The sequence below is a fragment of the Bipolaris victoriae genome (genome assembly GCF_000527765.1).
Source record: "Bipolaris victoriae FI3 unplaced genomic scaffold scaffold_16, whole genome shotgun sequence".
In the NCBI taxonomy this organism is placed as follows: Eukaryota; Fungi; Ascomycota; class Dothideomycetes; order Pleosporales; family Pleosporaceae; genus Bipolaris; species Bipolaris victoriae.
Window position 1 is genome coordinate 99,924 of NW_014575376.1, and position 21,050 is coordinate 120,973.

Genomic DNA, 21,050 nt, shown 5'->3' on the forward strand with positions numbered 1-21,050 from the left:
GGGGGGGTTTCACGGTGGAGGAGACGTTGACTTCTGAGTGTGTTCTGGGAAAAGAGAGGGTAAACTAGATCAAGATTCTGTTATATTTCGTTATATCGTCAGAAAGTGAAGAGAGAAAAAAACGCCGTGTATATGATATCTCCTAAATCCCCCGTGTTCAATATGGTGGAAGGAAAAATGAAAAGAAAAGAATTAGCACATGCCGGTCAAGACGGACATGCCGGCGACGTTGTCTCCTCCCGCCATCGCCGCCTCCTCGTCTTCAAGTAGCTTATCAATCTTAGCCTTTGTCTTGATTCTCCAAAAGTCTTGTGCGCCATCAACAAATCTTGTGCTGATGTTTTCCACATCTTCAGCAGGACAAGCAGCAAAGCACAACCTGAAGCAGTTAAAGCTATCCTTTTGGCGAATCTGCTCGTTTGCGGCAAACATGCTACCAGGAGCCACAAGACAGAGATAAGGCTTAGTTGTCCAAAAGACCCAGAGGGCCCTCGAGAGGCGGGAACGCGGGACTTCTCTGGCGAGAGGGTGCGATGAAAAGTCGAAGCGGACCCATACGAACATGCCGCCGAGTGGACGGACGAATGTGTACAAAGGCCTCTTCTCGACAACGGTCCAGTCATCCTCTTGGCCAGTAATGTCAGCAAGACTCTTGCGGCGTCCGGCCTTGACAAGCTCCTTGCCCGAATCGAGCGAGTCACACATTTTCTGCATGCGGCGCTCGTAGTTGCCGCGCAGACCCTCGAGCCAGCGCACCCAGCCTTCGACTTTCCAGCCGCTTCCGTCTGCTGCGCCTCCTTTTCCAGGGTCTCTGGACGATTGTGGGCCCATGAGCAATTCTGCAACCATGGCTTGCACGAAACCAGACGGTTGCTGGGTTGAGGTCTCGGTGATACGCACGAGCCGCTCGATAAGGGCGGGCTGTGCAGTGATCCAACCAAGACGGCACCCTGGAGCGACAGTCTTGGAAAATGTGTCGAGGCGCACCACGCGACCCTGGTAGTCGATGCTGAGATATGAGGGGATCAGGCTATCCAAAAACTCAAAACCTGATGACTTTTGGGGCTCGACGGGGGCGGCTCCAGTGGGCAGTGAAGAGGGGTACTGCAGGTACCAATATGGGTCGTCTTCAACGATGACAATGTCGTACTTTACGCAGAGGGCATAGATTTCGATGCGTCGCTGGACTGAGAGGGTGCCAGATGTGGGATTCTGGCCAATGGTGACGGTGTACATGATGTGCGGCCGACGACCCTTTGAGAAGTCCCAGTTTTCTAGGACGTCTTGTAGACCGCCCGGACCGGACACCATCATGCCCTCGTTGTCAATGGCAACAGGTGCAATGTTGAAGCCCCGTGGCTTGGCGGTCTGGATAGCATTCATGTAGCAGTAGGTTTCGCACAGAAGACCGGGTCGCTCTTCGACGGGGTCATGCTCTGCGGACCACTCGTTGCTGAGGGCGGTCAATGTCTTTGAGAAGCCATCGGTAGAACCACAGGTCAAGAGAATCTCAGGCCCGTCCTTGTATGGAACAAAGGGGTGCAGGTTTTCGCGAGTGAACTGGCGAATGAAATAGTACAGAGGGGGATATCCCTGGGCCTGGCCGTATTGCAGCGCCGACTTGAGGTCAATCATGCGCAGAGGGTCCTGCACGTTGGAGTCTTTTGGTACAACCAGACGCGAGGCAGGTAGCTGCTTGGCCTTCTTGCGCGAAAAGGCCCAGAATCTATTTTGCTGCGGGGACGGAGGGTCCTCAGGCGGGGGGTCGAGGGGTTTGTTTGGAGTTGGCTGCCATCGGTCGGGGCGGGCGACCTTGGCCTCGAGTGTGTCATATGGGAAGTAGTGATCATCAGGTAGACCTGACAGTTGTGAGCAATTGTAACAAGTATTGTAGCATAGATTAGTATGTACCTCCAGCTAATTGGGCAATGCCGGGAATCTGAAAGTATTTGTAGAATTGCTTGACGGTCGAGGCCTCACGGGCCTTTGTGCTGCGTGATAGCAAGTGGGCGAGACTGACTGGGTCTGGAAAAGAACTTGGGTCGGAAGTGTAGGGTGCCATGGTAGATAAGCAGCGCAGCCAGGCGGGCTTTGTAATGGTCTACCAAAGGGAGGGGGCAATGAGGATGAGAGAGGGAAGGACGGGTTGGGAGTCCGAGGACTGGAGGATAAGGGAGTGGTGATTAGAAATGTCGGTAGTGACCTCAGCATGTATGCGTGTCGCAGCTAAACTCCAACGGGCTGCATGCGGGCGCCTTGACGTTAAACCGACCATAGTCCCCACCCAGGCCAGCGTTGTTTGGTCGTGTGTGTGTTTCAGATGGTCGTTGTCCACGTCTGCTACACGTAGGCAAGCGCATGTATATAAGTATGTACAGCTGTAAAGTATGCAGTCCACCATGGCCACGTGCTGGTGCAGCGTTGCAGCGAGTTAGCGCACGAGGCCGACGGCATGGGATCCCCACAGGCTCGGCCTCGTCGTCATGCAGGTCCCGGCGACTCCCACGGCTCCCGATGCCAAACTCTCTCCTGTGCCCGGTCCGGCCGTCATCCGCCGCCCTGGCTGATCACTGATTATATTATACAAAATCTGTTTCTTGGCCTGCGCCTTGTTTCTTTCCTTCTCTCTGCGCTGTACAGTACCCATTTCCATCCCAGCTGCAACGCGCCCATCTCGCATCCACATCCCCACCCATCGCTATCGATAACCGCCCCCAGAAGCCTCGGCGCATCGCCACATCCTCAGCCTTCAAACTGTCGTCCTCGCCCACGTCTCGCCACGAGTTGGCGTCGCTCCAAGACATGGACTCCCATCAGGGCGTCTATGACGATGAGGGCGCCCCTCCGCCCATTTATCGCGACGATGAAAACGCCAGCATCCATTCCAACCAGTCGGCCGAGCTCATTGCCGCGTCCGAGGCCTCTGCCCAGGAGTACTACAACCCACCGCAACAGTCTTATATGAGCAAATACTTACCTCCACAACTGCAACGCGCCTGGCACAGCACTGTCGTTTGGGTCAAGGGCCCACAGCCGCCGCGACCCTGGAAGATCCGCCCATTCCTCCCACGTGTCCAAGCTGCCCCCATTCACCTCTTGAACAACTATTTCCCAAAACGGAAACAGAAGATTGCCCTACTTGTCTTCTTTTATTTTTGCTGGATCCTGACCTTTGGCCTTGTTCTGCATCGTAGTGCCTTTGCAGCGGACATACCAGGCTACGGCAGCCCGGTGCGCGTACGGTGCACAGATCGCTTTTGGAGCGACGGCAATGGCTGCGGCCTCAATGGCGATCTGTGCCGGCCCTTTGAGAACAGCACCATGCCTTTTCGCTGCCCCGCAAACTGCAAGCGCGTGCAACTCATCTATCCCCATGCCGTTGGAGACCAGTTGGTGAACTACCGTCCACTCGTCGTAGGCGGGCCTACAGACGACGACGAATCCCTCGAAAACACTTACTACCGCGCCGACTCATTCATTTGCGCTGCTGCCATCCATGCTGGATTCATCAACGACGCTTCAGGTGGATGCGGCGTGGTTGCTCAGATTGGTGAGAAGACTAACTATCCCGGCGTTGATCGCAAGCACATCAAGAGCACTGCTTTCGATTCCTACTTTCCACGCTCCTTTTCCTTCCTCTCCGGAACTGCGACAAAGTGCCGCGACCTGCGATGGCCCCTGCTCGGTGTTTCCTTGACATTCACTATTCTCTTGTCACTCTTTACCACATCACCACCCGTATTCTTCACTTCAATATTCCTAGGCGTCTTCGTCCACGTTGCGCTTGCTTCGGACCCGCCGAATCTGACAGACTACTATGCGATTGTCAGTATAATGCTCGCGCGCCTGCTCCCGGCATGCTTTTGTATGTATGCTGTCTACCAGTTCGCCGTACGTCGCCAGCTCGAGGGCCTGGATGCGCACATAGAGAAGACAATTCTCTGGCTGGGAGGGTGCTGGATAGGCGCTCTGAACAACTACACCTTTGACAAGATTCCCATTGAGCGCCTCACTCCTCACGAGATCCAGAACCAGCCAGGCGCCATCCCTGCCCTTATCATCATCGTTCTTACCCTATTCTTTATTGCTCTTGGCCAGGCCTGGGCTTTCAGGGTCGAGGGTCGTCTTCCTCGTTACCTTGCCATTTACGGCATCCTAGTCGCAGGTATACTTACACTTGTCGCGATACCCAAGATGAACGTTAGGATTCATCATTACATCCTTGGCCTTCTTCTTGTTGCAGGCACATCTATGCAAACCCGGCCCTCCCTTCTCTACCAAGGTATCCTGATTGGTCTGTTCATCAATGGCGTTGCGCGCTGGGGCTTTGCTAGCATCTTGGAAACACCCAGCGCTCTTCGTGGTGACGCTCCCAGCGGTACCCCTCTCCCTATTATTACAGCCCCAGTCATTCACAATAATGTGAATGTAGCTCATATTAAGCCCAACATAACTTTTGACTGGCAGTATCCATTCCCCACGCCCTACGAAGGCATGAGCGTCTTGGTCAATGACGTGGAAAGATACCACGAGTTTACAGACAGGATGGACGATAGTTGGACCTGGATTCGACACATGGAAGGTGTAAATGAGTACTTTCGCTTTGCATACTTAAGCGGTGGCCGACGAGGTGATTATACAAAGGCTGGGGTTTGGAGGGCAGATGGTGGGTGGACAGAGATGGAGCCAGGGCCATCATAAGGTTTTTAGATATGTTAGAGGAAATTGGATACGTGATTGTACGCACGCGTTGCGAGAATGAAGCATTCATTTATCATTGAAGCAACCCAGCAGATTGAAGTAGAAACTTGCTTGACGCAATTGGGTGAGTCGGCCGAGAGGGGTACATTTATTAGTCAGCTGCAATAGGTTAGCAAGGGAGATGCTTCTCGAAACATGACCTTGTTGTCAATCCCAGACGATTGCAAGGAATATACTGTGGTCCGCTAGCTCCGATGTTTTGCACGCAATTTGTCAGAAGGATTGTATTTGTGGAGTTCGGACTGATCAATGACCGAAGAGGGGTAGGATAAGGCATCATACACGCTACCGAGGCAGGACTTTAGTCCGACCCAACCTACTAGATTAGAAATAGCCACGAAACAGGGGGACGATGCTATCTGGCATGTAGTACGTATACAAATACTACTTATATGAGCGGGGAAGGTGCTGTCAACGTCAAGCTTACACCTCACAACTTCCCACCCCCCACCACCACAACACCACCAACATCTCAGCAAACACTGCCACAAACACTGCCACAATGGTCAAGACGATTTTCGGAGGATTTCCCCTCTCAGACCAAGCATACTTCAACACCCATGAACAGCGCACTGAGGTCATTGAGGTCCTAATCAAGAACGGCGTCAAGAACATTGACACAGCACGCATATACCCCGGATCCCAAGAGGCCATTGGCAAGCTCGAGAAGCGCAAGGAATTTACCATCGATACCAAACTGCCCGGCGGCTTCGGTCCTGGCACTGCCACAAAGGAAAATGTCATCAAGGACGCCCAAGACTCGCTGGACACGGTGAACATTGAGCAATTCGACATCCTCTACATCCACGCCCCAGACCCATCGATTCCCTTTGAGGAAACCCTCGAGGGAATCAACGAAGCCTACAAAAAAGGCATCTTCCGCCGCTTTGGCCTGAGTAACTTTAGCGCTGAGCAGGTGCAGCAAGTCTACGACATTGCAAAGGCAAAGGGATACCCTCTGCCATCTGTCTACCAAGGAAACTACAACCCCGTCGCCCGCCACCTCGAGACTCAGCTCTTCCCCACTCTGCGCAAGCTCGGCATCCACTTTTATGCCTACTCGCCTCTCGCCGGCGGCTTCCTAACCAAGACACCCGCAGACCTCGACTCCGGCGCAGGCCGCTTCAACAAGGAGGCCCTCGGCGGCCTCTACTCCACCCTCTACAACAAGGAGCCCATCCGCAATGCGCTATCCAAGTGGAACGATCTCGCCGAAAAGGAGGGCGTCTCCAAAGCCGAGCTTGCGTACCGATGGGTTGCGTTTCACAGCGCGCTGCAGGGCGACGACGACGGTGTCATCTTCGGAGCTAGCAAGCTGCCGCAGGTGGAGCAGACGGCCCAATGGCTCAAGAAGGGAAAGCTGAGCAGCGAAGCGACCAAGGGCATTGATGAGGTTTGGGAGAGCGTCAAGGAAGTTGCGCCTGTTGACAATTATCACAGCAGGGGGTAAGAAAGGGTGACGTTGCATGCAAGCAATTGGGGAGAAAAGAAACTCCGAAGACATGTGGGTCTTTTTGCATCCTCCCTTGGTGGAGGTTATAACGTCAGCATGGGATATGTCAGCATAGTAGTCAAATGTAGGCAAATAAACTTGATTTTTGTTCAAAGAAATACATGAGTCGTTTGTCGTTTGAAATATGACTTGTGAGCAAAGAATATTCTGCTGCCCCCTCCTTGTTGCAAATTATGATTTGCCATCTCCCCTTGACCAATATTCTCGTAAACCATTGGAAAATAGAAAACTCGCAAGGGGAGAAAAAAAAAAGATGAAGCAATCCCGCCCCCCCGCCCGCCATACTTTCTGCAAAATCACTTCTTCCTCACAACCGTAACACCAGGCGTAACCGGAACCCTCCTCTTCTTCACCGGCGCCTCTTTCTTCTTCTTCTTCTGCTGCTGCTTCTCAACTTTGGTCTTGGGCGCAGGTTTCTTCCTAGCAGTTAGCACCGAGATGCCTTCTTCTTTTGCACCTTCCTTTGCCTTTGCCTTGCCCTTGCCCTTTTGCTCACCCTCGTTCCCACCCACCTCCTCCTCCTCCTCCACCAAAAGCCCATTCTCCTTGATCCAAAAAATAACATCCAACGCCACATCCACAAACTCCTGAATGCCACGTATAAGCTTGAAAGCCTTCTTGTTACTTTCCAGGCCTGCACGCCACCGGTCGATGACGGCGAAGAAGATGTCGTCGACGCTTGCGGTGCGGGCGCAGCGGATGCGGACGTACTCCTTCTCTTCTTTCTTCTTACCCTTAGCCTTGGCCTTTCCTTTACCCTTTGCACCTCCGTCGTCATCCTCGTCAGACGAGGAAGAAGAGGAGTACTTTGAAAAATAAGCCGGCCCACCCCTCCCCATCTCATCCCCAATCTCAAACTGCACGTACGCCTCCACAACCATCATGGCTATGCTGTGGAAATTCAGCACTGCAAGTGCGGGCTCCGGGTCTGGTGTTGCCAGCGCTTGCTGGCCTGGTAGGAAGATGTTGGTGAGAAGGGAGAGTTCTTGGGCTGTGTGGTCCGGGGAGAGGACGAGGGGCTCGCGGATTAGACCCGGTAGCGAGATTTTTGCGATGGGGAGGGACGAATCTTTTGTGGGTTTGGGTTTGGATGAGGAGGTGGAGGCGGGGGGAGGGGAGGGGGAGAAGTGGATGTCGTAGGCTGGGAGTTTCCAGTTTATGAGGGAGGGGGGTTGAGGAGATGGGGCTGCGGATGGTTGGCGTGCTAGGCGGGTTTTGAGGGGTTCGTCATCGTCCGATGAGACTTCTTCTTTGGTGTCTTGTTCATGTGTTTCTGGTGCAGTGTACGCACTCTGTAGCTGGTTGCGAAACTTGGTGGTCTGACTGGATGTGTCGTGGTTCTGCGCAGAGTACGAGGCAGGAGGCTGCTTCGATGCCGTTTGATCGTATGGAAACTCAGACTGCATTTGAGACTGATATTTTGTGCCGTTGTTTCCAAACGGGAGAGTTTGATGCGTGCTTTGAGGAGCTCGCTGGTAGCTCAATGGACCCGTGAGGATTGAAGCTGGAACACCTGCCTGGTTCTGAGAGAAGCTGAAGTCATTGTTTGCTTGTTGAGCCTGGCGCTGATTCTGCTCGTACTCCTTTTGTGCGTTCTCCATCTGGCGTTTCCTGTTGTCGACTTGGATTTGGAACTGCTGCTGGCGATCAAAGTTAGGGTCGAAAGGGAACTGGTTGAGCTGGGTAAAAGGCCGCTGCTGCGGGTAGTTCTGGAAGCGTGGGTTGTATGAAGCAGGAGTACTGGAGGGCTCAAACGATGTAGGGATGTCTAGAGTGGTGTATGGGAGTGGAACAAATTCAGTAGAGCTGTGGTCTTGGTAACTCTGCAGCCCATCCATATCTGCTGTCGTTTGGCCCTTGAAGCCTGAATTGGCAGTCTCTTTATGGCGCCAAGAGTCTGTTGCTTTGGTGGGATTCAAGGATGGATGATCCTGTCCATATCGGCCTTCAACGAAACCAGGATACTTGACGCGTTCATGTCCTTCGAAGCCGAGTCGCATCTTCTCTATATGGTCTTGATGCGGCTCTTTCTCAGGTCCAGTCACGTGCGGAAGAGTCGATGAATGAATCTCCCCATCATCCACATCCATCCGCTCGAGATCGTTTGTCGAATGACCAGGCTCCAGTTTGATAGCATCACTGCCCAATGAGTTTGCAGCATCCTGGTCACCGCCATTACCGAGCCCATCAAGTTGCTGCTGTTCAGCCACAACCGTTTCTCCGCGCTCGTGACCCCAGCTTGCAATGCCGTTTGATTCATCCACCGAATCTTGCATCTCCCGGTGGAGGATGAAACCGCTTGATTCCCTAGGTCTCGCAATCTCACCAGCTTCTCCTAGCTCATGAGAGCTAGGTTCGTTCGTGGACTGCATGTGTAGAGTGCTCGGCGCTATCAAAGTCAGTATCGGAAAGTTGTAATGAACGGTGTGGCATATATTCAATGGAGATTGTGAAGCCGGTGGGATACTTCGTTGCTGCTCAGTTGAGTACAGTTGGAAAGATTGATTGCGTTGATTGTTGATAGAAGCAAAAGAGAGATTATGTGAGGAGAGTTAGAGGGTATCAAGCAGAGGAACTGCGTGAAAGCTATATATATGGGTTTGGGAACACGCTCTTCACTACCAGTTTCTCGCTCACCTTTACCTAGGTGGGAGCCACGCTTGCTCTCACCTGGCAGCGTGTTCTTGACACACGGACGGGTTTCCGCAATAGGCGGTATGTCACCATGGGTGCTGATGCCTTACTGGAGCACACATGCGAGCAGGAACGGTAAACTTGGCTTAGGAAATTCACGCGCTTGAGTGAGGGTACTACAAAAGAGCGGTAAGTTCTCGCGAATCAACGAGAGAGAAAGGTCTACGGTTTAGGCTGCGAAGATTTTAGCACGCAATACAGGGACCCAATGTGAAATGCTGCAAAAACATCAAAGAGACAGAAGGGTGGTGAAGAGCACATCATTTCATTCCTTTCCGCTTTCACTCTATCCCTGCCACATCTGCCTTCAACCTCGTCACAAAGCCATCAAAAAGCGGGTAAAGCGAGCAATCCCGATACTTGTCCGCCAGGCTCCCCTCACTATCTCTCGCCTTTGCAACATCCTCTGTACTCACATCCTTTCCCTGCATAACCGTCCCTTGTGGGTACACAGGCCTGGTACCGCTCTCAATCAACTCCACAAACGCCGGGTCTATCGGCACGCTGCCTAAAAAGTGAACTTGAAAGTCACTTGCCATGACCTGTCCACCTCCTTTACTGAACACATTGGTGCATTCCGAGCAATTGGGACACACGAAGCCGGCCATGTTTTCCACCACACCGAGAACGCGTATGCCCGTCTTTTTACAGAAATTTAGCTCCTTCTTGACGTCGCTGATGCTGATGGCTTGCGGTGTTGTTACTACTACCGCGCCAGCAAGAAAGGGTAGGCTCGGATTGAGCGAGGGTGAAGGAGTCGTATTCTTGAGGAGAGTTTCGAGCAGGGAAATGTGCTCGTCAGAGGTACCAGGCGGCGTGTCGATAAGAAGGTAGTCGAGCGGTGGCCAAAGAACATCGGTGAGAAACTGGCGGACCATGGCTGTCTTCTTGGGGCCGCGCCAGATGACAGCGTCAGAGCGGGAGGCCAGGATGAAACCTAGCGACATGCATGATAGCGGTCCAATCTTTTGATCTTGTGCACTCTCTCCTTCCTCACCCTTTATTTTCTTCCCTGGCAAAGTCTGCGCTCCATGGACATCGACTGGTATCCAACCACCAGGCGCCTGCCTTACTTTTGAATCCTCAATTCCAAAGAAGCGCGGTATACTTGGGCCCGTAAGATCGATATCCAAGACACCAACTGAGTGGCCTTGCAGCGATAGCGTAAGCGCGAGTTGTGTGGTGATGCTCGACTTGCCTACCCCGCCCTTGCCGGAGAGCACGAGGAGGATGTTGCGGATATTATCGAGGGGCATCGCAATCGCTTCAGGGCGGGTCGGATATGTTGTATGGTTTTTTGAGTGTCGCAAAGTAAATTCTCAGCCAGGAGACGTCTGTGACCGGAAAAGAAGAAGGTGGTTGTCGTAGCAGGGTAAAAGGCGCATCGTGTGAGGTACTTGACGATGGTGGAGCGCTTTGAAATCCAAAGAAGTGGCGGGTTGCGGCGAGATCGGAGGTCCGACCTTGAGCCGAATTGACCTCTTCAACCAGTAAAGCAGTATAAGAGCGAAATGCTTCCACATGTAGCGCAGCACTATCTTCTTCTTTGCGAATTTAGGTGCATATGCATAGTAGATCCCATTTTTCAAAATACCAGTAGTTATGTGAACACAGATGGAAAAACCGTTAGTCCCCTCCTTTGCACACGACGAGGCTGTTAGGCAAGAAAGGAAAGCAGGCAAAGATAGGGCAACTATAACGATTTATTCCGAGAAAACTATGGACCTTACAGTCGTTATTGAAGGACAAAGAGTTTGTCTGTTAGTGGTAAGTAGAATTTCTACCAATAACTAATCGATGCGCATTTCCCCTTCCAAAAGCTTTTTGGATCACCCACCAAGTTTCCAAGTTTACTAAGCAATTATTATCAACATTTTGGGAATCGCGCTAGTTAACTTAATTTGAACCTCAAGAGAAGCGAAAGTTATCTATGACCTCTAGGGCTTTATGACGTACTTCACTGCGTGGGCTTCGCCTGCCTTCAACCGCTCAAACGCTGTGATAACTCCGTTGAGCCCCCCCTGGTACCACCTCATGCCTCTCCGGCTTGAACCAGCCTTCCTGTAGACCTCTTCCTACATATCTCGAGAGCACGAAACCAAAATCCTTCTCGCTCTCATGCACGACCGATACGTTATACTTGTTGTGTGTGACATGACTTGGAATGCCAGTGTATTCTTTCTCAAAAAGCACAAGAGCAATATGGCCGCCAGTGCCCATAGTCTCGGCCATGATGTGCGCGCTTCTTTAGTTCGACGCCCCTTCAATCGCGTGCAGGATCTCACGCCCGCCTGCGGCATTCCGAATGCCTTCTTTAATGTCGTCCTCGGAATCGCGGTAGTCAAGAATTGTGTCCCCTTGGCTCCGGTCGATGAAGTCTTCGAGGTACTATTTGAAACTCCCAGCAATGCAAATGATAGGATGAATATTGCTCTTAACAGCAAGCTGAACTGCATATGATCCCACGGCAGACGTGGCTCCCCAAACGATCAAAGGTGTGGGTTCCTTTGCTGGTAGCCAGGGCACGAGAGGTTTAAGGTCCAGATAGAGACCAGTTCCAGCAATGCAGACATTGAGAGGGGCCGTTGCTGCTTCTATCATATCTCGTGCTTAGCCTCCGGGACATGCCGACTAAAATAAACTAGATCTCTCGATTATAGCAGCTAGGGGTGAGCCAAAGAGATTGAGAGCTTTCGGCTTGCCCTCAAAGGTCGTCTGGGGCCCAAGAACCCACGCAGTATTAACCTCAATCACCGCATATTCTGCAAAACTTCCATTTGGGATACCTGGCTTGTGAAAGCCAGCGACACGGTCTCCCGGCCGGAAATCTACCACATCTGGCCCCACAGCATGCACGACGCCCGCAATGTCGTCGCCTGAATCCATTGACATCCCCCATAGGTCGACCATCTTCCTATAACCGCCAAGATTGGTTATTCCGAAGCTCTTGTACAGAAGTCGGATCGTTCCATTTCTTATCAGTCTTTTGGGTTGACCCCAGCGGCCGCTACCTTGAATGCAACCTGACCCACTCCAGGCTGTGGGATGTCATGCTCGACGATTTTGCCGACCAATCCTACAGCTTATGGTCAGCCATCCAATGATCTATAAATACGCCTTACACATGGGTATAAAGGACCAGGTCCACCAATAAACTCTTTCATAGTCGATGGATGACAATGCTATTACAGTAATTTTATGAAATACGAGGCTGATAAAGGTGTAAACGCTAGGTTGGCTGTTCTGGAGGAGCTATGGTCATTATTGGATAGTTCATCCGTATTTCGTCAGTATCTCGCACCCGACATCTAGTCTAACTAGCGTGGTATGGAAATGGCTCACGCTCGTAGTATTATGAAAGTAGTCTGTACCACCAGCCACTACAGGCCTAGGTCTCATCACCCCTTTCCTCTCTTTTCACTATAGTAGATCAAGCATTCTATCTTGGATGAGTTTCACTTAGGGAGTAGGGAATATGTATTAATGAACTAGATTCCATAGTAAAATCTATCTCTGCGTAGCAGGAGACCCTATGCAACAAGACATTTTTTCATCTAGATCTTCAGTCTCAGCCATACGTCATTGCGTGAAGTTAGGCTCGGAGCTTATTGATTCTGCAGTCGGTATCGTCCTAGTATGTTCGCCTCCGACGAAGAACAGTATATTAGTTGTCAAAGAAGAGCTAGAAGATAGCCTTCATAAGGCGAGCGATGATATAGTCATCGACACGCTTTCTATGTAGCATGGGAAGTTGATGTGTTGGGAGAGCAACAGCCACAGAGTTGACACGGGTCGGCTCGTTGCGCACCTCATGACGCACTTCGGGACGCAACTTAATAATATAATAGCAGCACTCTGGAATACGCTCTCTCCGGACTCCGACTAGATGATATCACTGCCGGCCTCCCCCCCCCCCCGCGCGTCAACATATATAGTAGAACATCCTCGCACCTATACTGATGCTCGGGATAGACTATTTCCATCTTCCGACCAATATCACACCGCCCTCCCCGCCGCGTCAACCTGCATAGAACATCCCCACACAAAAGTATACTAATGGTTGATATAGATTATGTCCGAATTCCAACTAGTACTACTCCACACCCCCTTTTGATTAACCAGTATAACAAACAGACTACTCTATGAAACCAGTTACCTTTACTATTTAGCTTTTGAGTAGAGTAACTATATATCTCTATCTCGAGTGCATATCAAGTGAGATACTGCTAGTAGTGTTATAGTAGCAATAAAGTCTTGAATTAAGGGCCTGTTTACTTCCGCGGTTGCGTTTTGCGTTTTTGTTACTAGATTTGGGCTAGGTTTTTGAAGACGATACCGTGCTTGGTAAAGCGCAACCTAAATCTAGTAGCAAAACGCAACCGCGGAAGTAAACAGGCCCTATGGCACCATACCGTCGGTAGTCGGCGATTTTATTTCCGACTTTACGTTCTATCATCGGTACTTCGCGATTTTTCTTCCGACCTCACTTCTTACTATTGGTGCTCGGCGATTTCATCCCAGCTTTACCAGTTGACCAAGAGTTTCCTGTCCTATTCGCTCGGGACAAGCTATCTCCGGATTCCGGCTACTATTCCTACTATTCTCTCCACTGCGGTTATCCGGAATATCCCTACTTCCGTACATTTTATGGATGGGGTGGTTGTGTTTGTTGGGATGGCGGTTTCGGCCTTGATAATGGCTAGGCTAAATAGTTAGAATGCTCGACCACCAGTAAGTAGCACCGAGCTTAAGTAGATCTCTGGCTGTTGTATCGGGAGCTTCATATCCGATGTCTGTCGGTTCCGGCTCATTGACTTGCCGGAAGTACTATTCGAACTACTCACCAATGATAGCTCGTTTCTGTTCACATCAACCAATCAATCCCCAACATATCCTACACCCCATCCTGTTCCCTAGCCTCCTTGTGTGTTCTGAATTATGTACAAGGGCTAATCACACTTAACTTTAAATAGAAAAGTCTAGTTCAGGATTTGACTGAAGTACAGGTTACAGCTGCCGATTCAATAGATATACCAGGGGTATATGCCAGGTCTAATTGTCTGAGAGCTCATGGGTTGTTGTCGATACCCCAAACCCAATTCAGCACAGCCGCACGGACCGAACCTAAATATCTTACCTCCCGTCTTATTCTCCCTAGAGGGGTTTTGACAAATAGACAATGTGATAGAAAAAAGCATGCATGTTGAATTTCACTTCGCGTAGAACCTTGTTTATTCCGAGGCGTAAATATAGTCTTTGTTTCTCGCAATTGTATTCAACAGTGATACTATTCTCGAAAGTATAGGCACTATATGAAATCACGTCAATGCTCTGCTCCGGCGTAATGTCTTAACCCGGCGAACTTGCATGCGGCACTTTGCTATACCCACGAAAATACCCACACATAGAAGATTGATGAGAGATATAATTTTCTCAAAGGTCTAAGCGCCCTATGAAACCAGAACAATACCCTGCTTCACTATCATTTACTACCCCTACGAACCAGCATGTGATCCTTGAACAGACCCACAGTACTTGATTGTAACCCCAAACACTCGCCACCGTAGATATTGCATAAAGACTCAACTATAAGAAGGATAGGTTTTCCGTTAAAACAAAAAGAGATATCATCACAGTGACCTTGAGTCGCACAGTCTATTCAAGTATTCTAGTGCTTCAATATTACTATTCATTCTCTACTTCCAATCAATACAATGACTGCCAGCATCGAGGAGATATACGCCCAGGAAAGGCAGAAGCGCATTCGTCCTGAAGGGACTGCCCAATATGTCGACTTTAATTCCTCTTCCAACTTGAAAGACCTTGCCAAAGATCCATGGGTAGATTAAGAGGCCTTGGCTAAGACGGATCCTCCACTACGGGACGGCGATAGAACCAAATTCTTGATTACTGGAGCAGGCCATAATGGTATCCTCTTTGCCGCCCGCTTGATTGAAGCCGGCTTCAGCCATAAAGATATCGTCCTCGTTGATGTTGCTGGCGGCTACGGGGGCACATGGTACTGGAACCGCTACCCTGGACTCATGTGCGATGTTGAAGGGTATTGTTACCTGCCGTTGCTGGAGGAGACAGGCTACGTACCCAAGCACAAGTACTCGTACGGTGCTGAGATACGAAAAAACGCGGAACTGGTTGCGAGTCACTATGGATTTCAGGCCATGTTCTGCACCAAAGTTGACCGTCAAGTTTGGGATGATGCAAAGGGCCACTGGGTTGTCGACTTGACTCAATCATTAGGCCACGTCCGTCCACCTACCAAACTCACTGTGAAAGCCCAGTTTCTCTTCATGGCAGGAGGTTCACTTTCTATCCCTAAGATGCCCAATGTACCAGGTTTTGAAAAGTTCCATAAACACTGTCAGGTATTTCACACTTCTCGGTGGGACTACTCGATTACTGGCGGCAGTCAAGAGAAACCCGACATGACCAAGCTCCAAGACAAGACTGTCGCTGTCATCGGCACAGGAGCAACGTCAGTCCAGGCTATACCTGAGCTAGCGAAATGGGCGAAGCACCTTTATGTCATCCAGCGAACACCCTCGTACTGTGGAGAACGTCGGCAAAAGACCACAACCACTGAAGAGTGGGCCAAGGTGGCAGATGGACCTGGCTGGCAAACCCGGAGATGCGCAAACCTTGACAGCCAATGGTCTGCCAACCCGGACCCCGTTGACCTTGTTGACGATGGATGGAGTCACAACCCAGCGCGCGCCGGCTTACTGGGAGGAAATGGCTGGGCTGTTCAACCTGACACAGTCAATGAACACATCGAAAAACTACTTGCAATTGACCGCCCTATTGCAGAAGACCTCCGCAGTCGTGTTGACAAGGTTGTCGAAGACGATAAAGTGGCCGAGAAACTAAAGCCCTGGTATCCTGGGTGGTGCAAGAGACCCACTTTCAACGACGGGTATCTTCAGTCTTTCAACCGCAGTAACGTTACCCTGCTAGACACAGACGCTAAAGGAATCGACTCTTTTACCGAGCGTGGCGTTGTGGTTGGCGGGCAGGAAATTAATGTCGATGTACTGGTACTAGGCACAGGCTTCATATTCAGTTTCGACCGTACACCAAGTGATCGCCACGACGCTTCTTTCATAGGGCGGGGCGGTCGGACTATCCTAGTCTATGCGATTTTTCTATGTCTCTACTCTATCTTACGACTTACTCGAATTGTTTGCATCTGGTTGGCGTATCGCGTGTTAGATTTTTCTCTCGAAAAGAGTTGTAGGTCACAACCCAATCTGCCGAAATCGGTATTGAAAAAATGACTTCGCAGTCAGGATATCTGGCGGCTCCCAGAGGGTTGGTCTTCCTGGGCCTTAGTTCAGAGTATCGTGACACGTATCTAGCATGCCACGACCTAGAATGGAGAAATAGATAGACTTTTTAGTAAGTAACTTAGTGATATTTAGACATCTCGGTCAATCTCCTATACACCAGTGATCCATTAGTGGATTTACACACCTTGCTAGGGTCACGTAGCCGATTCTTGGCACATGTTACAATATCTTGATCCAAGGAAACAAAATTGGTTATTTCTTGAGCCACATGCCAAAGAAAACAAAAATAATCAGACAATGCTGACGTGTCGCCTCGTGTGCAATTTTGGTTATATAGGAGATTTCATTTCTCGCAAATATATAGAAGAGGGACATTCATATCCGAAACTCCTTCCAGGCACACAATGACCATCGCTCAATGCTTTCTAATTTCAATTGAACCCATCTCCATACCACCTGCTATCCCCCTTTCTATGAAACGGCCTTTCTCAGCGGCGCCTCTCCACCAACCTCGAGCCTATAGCCCTCAGCGCCCTTCTCCGTCTCCAAATCCTTGGGCTTCGCCGCCTTGGCACCCACCTCGGGGAACGCAAATGCTTTGCTCCTGCCTCCCTCGAGGCCCTTCCAGACACCAATTGTGTTCCAATTCGTCCATGTTGGCGCGCCCACCCAGGGCTGCACGTTCCAGCCTAGCTCCAACACTACATCTGTCCTATTGCCCAGCTTGCCGGTAATATCTGTGATCTGGTACTTGGGCTTCTGGTTCTGGAGGTGGAGCTCGCCAATGGGGAATGGCGAGGGTGTCTTTTCTTTGGCGGCCGCGCGTTTCTTGGCGGATTGCTTGGGTAGCTTCGACTTGGGGTCGGGGTGGATGTAGTGGTTCTGGTGCCAGGGTGCCGAGGTGGATGCGATGATGGCGTCCCAGATGATGGCTTCCGACGGGGGCTCTCCGGCGCGGGTTGAGGGGTAGACAGCTTTAAGGTAGACGAAGAGTTGTTTGGTGTTCCAGTTGAAGAGACTGGTGAGATCTGCGGTATATGTGTGAGCGACTCTTCTTGCTATCTGCCTATCCTGAGGCGCATGCGTATACGTACCGGCATCCAGGTCGAACTTGATGTGTGCGTACTCCTCCCTCTTTGGCGAGTAATAATGCGGCCTGCCCTTGACTACTTGCACATTTCGTAGCGATATGCTGGCGGTGGGGTTTTGTGGTGTAATCAGACTGCTCAGCGCAATCACGGTCGCGACTGTGAAAGCCACCGTGGTAAAGAAGCCAAAGACATTCTGCAGCCGCACCAACGTCGAGTGCATGCTCAATGTGTAGGTGAGCACGAGGCTCAAGGACACTTATGTGGAGATATAAGCAAATTCTCTTGAGGGAGAGAGATGGGCTCGTTGAAGACGGTTATGTGGACATGCAACGTTTACCCAGTGGTCCTAACACGTATCCGACCTCTCGCGCGGACGTCGGCGCTCAGCCTTACGAGAGAGCCAGGGTCCATTTGGCGCTAGTCCCTCTTGAGTCTACTATCTTTGTTGAACATCTCGGTACAGATACACATCTGGAATTAAGACATGGACAGTATGTATGATTTGTTGGTTTTCTTCTGGTTAAGGAGAAAATACTTGCAATAGCCACGTATGCTCAACGACATCCACCCTCCCTTCTTTCCATCCTAGGCTCCCGGCCGGAACTTCTAAAACGAATAAAACTCCACCTCCGCAATGCCCGTCCGCGCTGGAATAGTAATCGCAATGGGAAATCCCCCATAATCAGGATCTTCATTGGGCATCACCGCACTCGCTCCACTCCTTGTCTCATCACCTCCCAACGTCCTCAGCGTCCGTAGTTTCCCCGTCGCCACATCTTCCACGACCTTCTCCTCATTCTTCAAAATACCATTAAACCTGGCCCCAGGTTTGGTCGAATGACCCGTAACCTGGAAGCCCCATCCGATGAGAAGGAAGCGCGCGCCGCCGCGATGAATCACCATGCCACTGCCCGTGTCGGGTTTCCCAAACACAAAAGCACGCTCAATAGTTATGTCCCAGTCGCCGAAGCGCTGTCGAATGGGTTTTGAAGCATCTTTGTTGCCAGATATTTTGTCAAAACAAAAGCCTACCGACGAGCCAGGAGTTCTTTGCGCTTCGAGCACGAGCTGAGAGACCTGTGCTAGCAACCCATAGTGTTTTGTAAAGGGATTGCTTCCAGGTTCCAGTGTATCAATACCGAATGGACTCGCTAGAAGGGCTTGAAATGTCCCGTAAGCTATCCAGATCCGTCGGACACCGTACTCGTCTCTTCGCTGTTCTGGGATAAAGAGCACATTCCTATCATGTCGATACTTGCCGCAAAGAGTCGTGTATTCGTTAAGATAAATGTCTGGCGCGATGAACTCGAGATTAGGTGCGAAACGAAGCCAGATATCCAGGACGTTGGTAGTCCCGCCTCCAGAAGGGTAGTCGCCTGGCTGGCCGCCTCCACCTACAACCGTAGGAGTTTCGTTGTCAGCATCCTCGCCTGCATAATTCTGCCATACATTGGTGTAAAGCGGAATTGGATACTCGGCTTTGCCTGCTGCTGCTACCCGATCCACATAGTGTGCATAGTGGTATGCCATGAAAAGCTCGTCTGTCCTGTTGCTCTTGCCAAAGACCTCTTCCCAGCTCCCAGACTGTGGCTTCGACTGCGCAACGAACGTCTTGAGGTTGGCTTTGAGGTCAGCGTGCAGATTTTCGTACTCTTCTGCTAGGAATTTGAGTAGATCTTCAGGTACAGGCTCTGCGAAAACGCTATTGGCTTTTGCACTCCCATCCCGACTGTCGAACAGCAAACCAACTTCGTTTTCGACTTGAACCATTAACACCGTACTATGTCTCTCGTCAAATTCTTTGATATGCGCAAGCAGCTTTCGAAACGCCTTTGCATCCGCTTCAACGCCCTCTTCATAGAACAGCGAAAGCACATCCGCAACCTCCATCACGCCCCCAGCTTTCCGCAGCTCTGCGCGTGGGAACCGCTCCGGATTTGTCTTGACCCAGGCTGGCGCATAGGTAGACCTTCCTAACGACGTCTTGAATCAATACCTTTTTCTCAGACTAAGCAAGTAGCGAAGCATCAAACTCACCATTCTTGAACGATCCAAACCATAACAAAATCAAGTGCAAGCTATGCTCACGAGCACCCAGAATAACTTTGTCCAACTCTTCAAAATCAAACTTTCCCTCTTCAGGCTCAATCATTTCCCAGCTGACAGACCCAAGAAGCGTATTCACATTCGTCGCAACCATCTTCGGCCACACCTCGCTCATGAACTCTGCCGATGACAACGATGAATTCTGGAGCTCACCTCCCAACATGAGATATGGTTTGCCGTTAACGACGAGCTGTTTGGTGTTTCCATATTGCTGGAGGTGTGGAATATGCGTACTGGAAGCCATGATATCTTGGGACTCCTCAATGAACTTGGCAAGTGTAAAGAAGAGCAATTGGATTTAAGGGGTTTTTTGTTCGTAGACAGCCATGGCTTTTAAAATAGTCAGTTGCTTGAGTTACGTTTCTCCAACAGCGAGTGGAGTCCCGCGGGGCTTCTGCTCCACGCGGGGTAATGCTCACCGAATAGCGGATGGCGATGACATCTACCGGTGCTAAAACCACGGCCATTTGGAGATCTCCAATGCTCCTCTATTGCATTAGGGCTGTGAATGAAGAGTGCTAAGCTAGTACCATCAATATTAAAGTGCTTTCTCCAGCATATTGATTGTCAATTTTTGAGTGGGGAGTAAGGCATAATGCTCGATAAGTATGCACCTACATACCATATCAACATCGGGACTAGCGTCGCACTACCCCATCACCTCCCGGCCTTATACAAGGCGCAACCTCCAACAACCCGTTTTCCCACCGTTACTTCATTTGAGAATAATGAATCATCTCCAGGAAATCATCAAACTCGCTAAAAAAAAACCCTCCCATCCCTTGGCCTCCCTTGCCAACTTCCGACTCCGCCCCACACCCTCTCTAGTCCCAAACCCATAGTAACACATCCCCTCCCTAGATACCTCCATATCCCCCCTTCAATCTCCCTAAGCATGCACATTTCATGTCCATACTCCATTCAACCCTACCGCGACAATCCCTTGGCGTAACCTACACCAGTAGCAAACGAAAACACCGTTTCCCATTGTAACCTTTGGCCTGGGCCAACTAACACAGCTACCACCCGCCCAACAAAAAGAAACAACGCCGTGATCGGACGTATCAGAATATAACCACACACACACGTTACTACATCAATATCTCCAACCCCAATCCAACCCCAATCCGCCGTACAACGTGCCCCAAAAGCCATCACACCGCAGCCCAAATTATTGATACTTATCCCTCAACCCAGTACCTCCCTACCTTCTCCCCCTTTCCCTCCGTCCAGAAGGACAAAACAACAACAACAACTTACTATACAACGCGCGTATATAAAATCCTTTTCGTGCGATCATTTCCGTAGTCCGCACGCCTAGTCTAGGTTAAGGGAAGAGACTTGTGATTTCTTTTTCTGACAAGATAAGAGAGTCAGGATCGATGGAAGATTCGAATGTGGTGAGGAGTGAGTACGTGTATGTTGCTAGTTTAGTGTAGCGGTTCTGGGTAAAGGGGGCATATAGGATAGAGTGTTCTTCGGGTTTTTAAGTGTTGCGAGTCGGAGATGTAGAGTGACAGATGGGGGTAAGTGTCTTTAATCGAGCGGCGAAAGTGTTGGGAAGAAAGTTGGAGGATGGAT

At 50.5% G+C, this 21,050-nt stretch overlaps 8 protein-coding genes across 8 annotated transcripts; 3 read left to right on the plus strand and 5 right to left on the minus strand.

Annotated features, from left to right (window-relative positions):
- Positions 1–192: 192 nt before the first annotated feature.
- Positions 193–2,062, minus strand: COCVIDRAFT_35047 (hypothetical protein; the record flags this gene model as incomplete). The annotated part of the gene is made up of 2 exons (XM_014704279.1): positions 193–1,859; positions 1,912–2,062. 2 exons carry the CDS (start codon positions 2,060–2,062, stop codon positions 193–195), a joined length of 1,818 nt encoding a protein of 605 aa, XP_014559765.1.
- Positions 2,063–2,802: 740 nt separating this feature from the next.
- Positions 2,803–4,701, plus strand: COCVIDRAFT_13350 (hypothetical protein; the record flags this gene model as incomplete). The annotated part of the gene is made up of 1 exon (XM_014704215.1): positions 2,803–4,701. One exon carries the CDS (start codon positions 2,803–2,805, stop codon positions 4,699–4,701), a length of 1,899 nt encoding a protein of 632 aa, XP_014559701.1.
- Positions 4,702–5,263: 562 nt separating this feature from the next.
- COCVIDRAFT_91066 (hypothetical protein) lies at positions 5,264–6,211 on the plus strand (the record flags this gene model as incomplete). Its single annotated transcript, XM_014704280.1, has 1 exon — positions 5,264–6,211. One exon carries the CDS (start codon positions 5,264–5,266, stop codon positions 6,209–6,211), a length of 948 nt encoding a protein of 315 aa, XP_014559766.1.
- Positions 6,212–6,570: 359 nt separating this feature from the next.
- On the minus strand, positions 6,571–8,646 carry COCVIDRAFT_35050 (hypothetical protein; the record flags this gene model as incomplete). Its single annotated transcript, XM_014704281.1, has 1 exon — positions 6,571–8,646. One exon carries the CDS (start codon positions 8,644–8,646, stop codon positions 6,571–6,573), a length of 2,076 nt encoding a protein of 691 aa, XP_014559767.1.
- Positions 8,647–9,249: 603 nt separating this feature from the next.
- On the minus strand, positions 9,250–10,224 carry COCVIDRAFT_35051 (hypothetical protein; the record flags this gene model as incomplete). Its single annotated transcript, XM_014704282.1, has 1 exon — positions 9,250–10,224. One exon carries the CDS (start codon positions 10,222–10,224, stop codon positions 9,250–9,252), a length of 975 nt encoding a protein of 324 aa, XP_014559768.1.
- Positions 10,225–14,682: 4,458 nt separating this feature from the next.
- COCVIDRAFT_23964 (hypothetical protein) lies at positions 14,683–16,315 on the plus strand (the record flags this gene model as incomplete). Its single annotated transcript, XM_014704240.1, has 3 exons — positions 14,683–14,808; positions 14,833–16,216; positions 16,269–16,315. 3 exons carry the CDS (start codon positions 14,683–14,685, stop codon positions 16,313–16,315), a joined length of 1,557 nt encoding a protein of 518 aa, XP_014559726.1.
- A 428-nt stretch (positions 16,316–16,743) lies between these two features.
- On the minus strand, positions 16,744–17,583 carry COCVIDRAFT_90827 (hypothetical protein; the record flags this gene model as incomplete). The annotated part of the gene is made up of 2 exons (XM_014704283.1): positions 16,744–17,300; positions 17,367–17,583. 2 exons carry the CDS (start codon positions 17,581–17,583, stop codon positions 16,744–16,746), a joined length of 774 nt encoding a protein of 257 aa, XP_014559769.1.
- Positions 17,584–17,969: 386 nt separating this feature from the next.
- COCVIDRAFT_23966 (glycoside hydrolase family 35 protein) lies at positions 17,970–19,713 on the minus strand (the record flags this gene model as incomplete). Its single annotated transcript, XM_014704241.1, has 2 exons — positions 17,970–19,336; positions 19,401–19,713. 2 exons carry the CDS (start codon positions 19,711–19,713, stop codon positions 17,970–17,972), a joined length of 1,680 nt encoding a protein of 559 aa, XP_014559727.1.
- Positions 19,714–21,050: the final 1,337 nt, after the last annotated feature.